General features: G+C 36.3%; 1 protein-coding gene across 1 annotated transcript; it reads left to right on the top strand.

Moving 5' to 3' along the window:
- The first annotated feature begins 5 nt into the window (after nucleotides 1-5).
- Nucleotides 6-755, top strand: LOC102761090 (protein eyes shut homolog). The gene is given in 1 exon segment (XM_015557395.1): nucleotides 6-755. A coding segment is annotated over 1 exon segment (750 nt).
- Nucleotides 756-1,612: the final 857 nt, after the last annotated feature.

Genomic DNA, 1,612 nt, shown 5'->3' on the forward strand with positions numbered 1-1,612 from the left:
CTGAAATGACTAACAAATCACTTATGCTTCTGAGCCTGCTGGCTCCTCACTGCATGTTTATAAATGGAAAAACAACATGTAAATGGCAATTGGTGGAAGAATGGCAGGCACAACCCTCATCATATGTGGTGAACTGGGCACTAACAGAAAACATTTGCATGGACGCCTATGGAGATGGCTGGTTTGAGGACATAAATACTAAAATGTGTACTTCAGGCAATCTAGCTGTCCCCCAGATTTGCCCTTTGCAGATTCAATGAGGAGACAACCTTCTAATTTCTTCTGAACCATCTCTTCACTCTCCAGAACTAAATTTGATGAATGTTTCTGAAGCATCCTTCATTGACTGTCTGCAGAATACCACAGCTGAAGAGCAGTTACTTTTCAGTTGCAAACTAAAAGGAATGCACACTGTTAACTCTCAGTGGCTGACTGTTGGGACACATTATTTTATTACAGTAATGGCAAGTGGTCCATCGCTTTGTCAACAGGGACTTCGACTAAATGTGACAGTGAAAGAGCAGTTCTGCCAGGAATATCTGAGTTCAGAATATTGCTCTGGGCATGGTAAACGTCTTACTGAAATTTGGAGCAAGACATACAACTGTCATTGTGAGACTCCATTTTCTGGAAAATACTGCCAGGAAGTTGATGCATGTTCTTATAAACCCTGTAAAAATAATGGCAGTTGCATTAATAAAATAGAAAAATGGAATGAGCAAGGATATGAATGTATCTGTCCCCCACCATTTTGAAGTAAGATGACTTTATAAATAACATAATTCTATTAAAATATGAAAATAAAGTGAATTCATGAACTGCTACTTACAAAAATGCAAAAATTCTTCCTTCAAATATTGTCAAGTTATGCAGTCTTGGAATTAGGATTTCAACAAATGGAGGGAGTATAACAGTTTAGCTCATTACACTCTCTAAGATCGAAAGGACATGACCTACAAACATTCTACTGTTAATTTTGTTTTTATATGGAGGAATATTTTGGCATGCATTTATATTTAATTATATTTCATTGTGTTGGAAGTTGTTTGGAGGTGAAATAAGGAAGGAGACTTCTGAGGCAGGGATGTCAGAGTTTACAAGGAATTTGAAAGGCATCATTGATCTTGGCAAAAACTGCTTAAAATTGAATTAGGAATTAAAATAGAATTGGGGGTATTTTGTCAAATTGTGTATAACTGTTTTGTAGTAACATTTGTCCACTTGCCATGCCCTGAAATATTCTAGGCGCATTCTTCCGTGCCTAGTATTGTGAGGTGATTAACTACATTGAAAAATATTGTATGCAAGGTTATGGTATATGATATAGTAAGACCATGATAGTTTATGTAAGTGGGATTTGACAAACTTGATATAACAGCAAAGGCAAGAAAGCAATAGGTTTTAGAATTTTGTGTGTAGCTTTTGAGAATCTAAACTTTCTTATATGTGGGACCTAAGACAAAGTAAGCAAACAAAGTTGAAATAGACTCATGAATACAGTGAAAAAACTGAGGTTGCCAGATCAGAGGGGGCCAGGGAGCTGATTAAAAAAAATTTAAGGGATTTTAGAAGTACAATTTGGCAGTAACAGAATAATCATGGGGATGTAAAG

Source organism: Myotis davidii, unplaced genomic scaffold, assembly GCF_000327345.1.
Source record: "Myotis davidii unplaced genomic scaffold, ASM32734v1 C64118589, whole genome shotgun sequence".
Taxonomy (NCBI): domain Eukaryota; kingdom Metazoa; phylum Chordata; class Mammalia; order Chiroptera; family Vespertilionidae; genus Myotis; species Myotis davidii.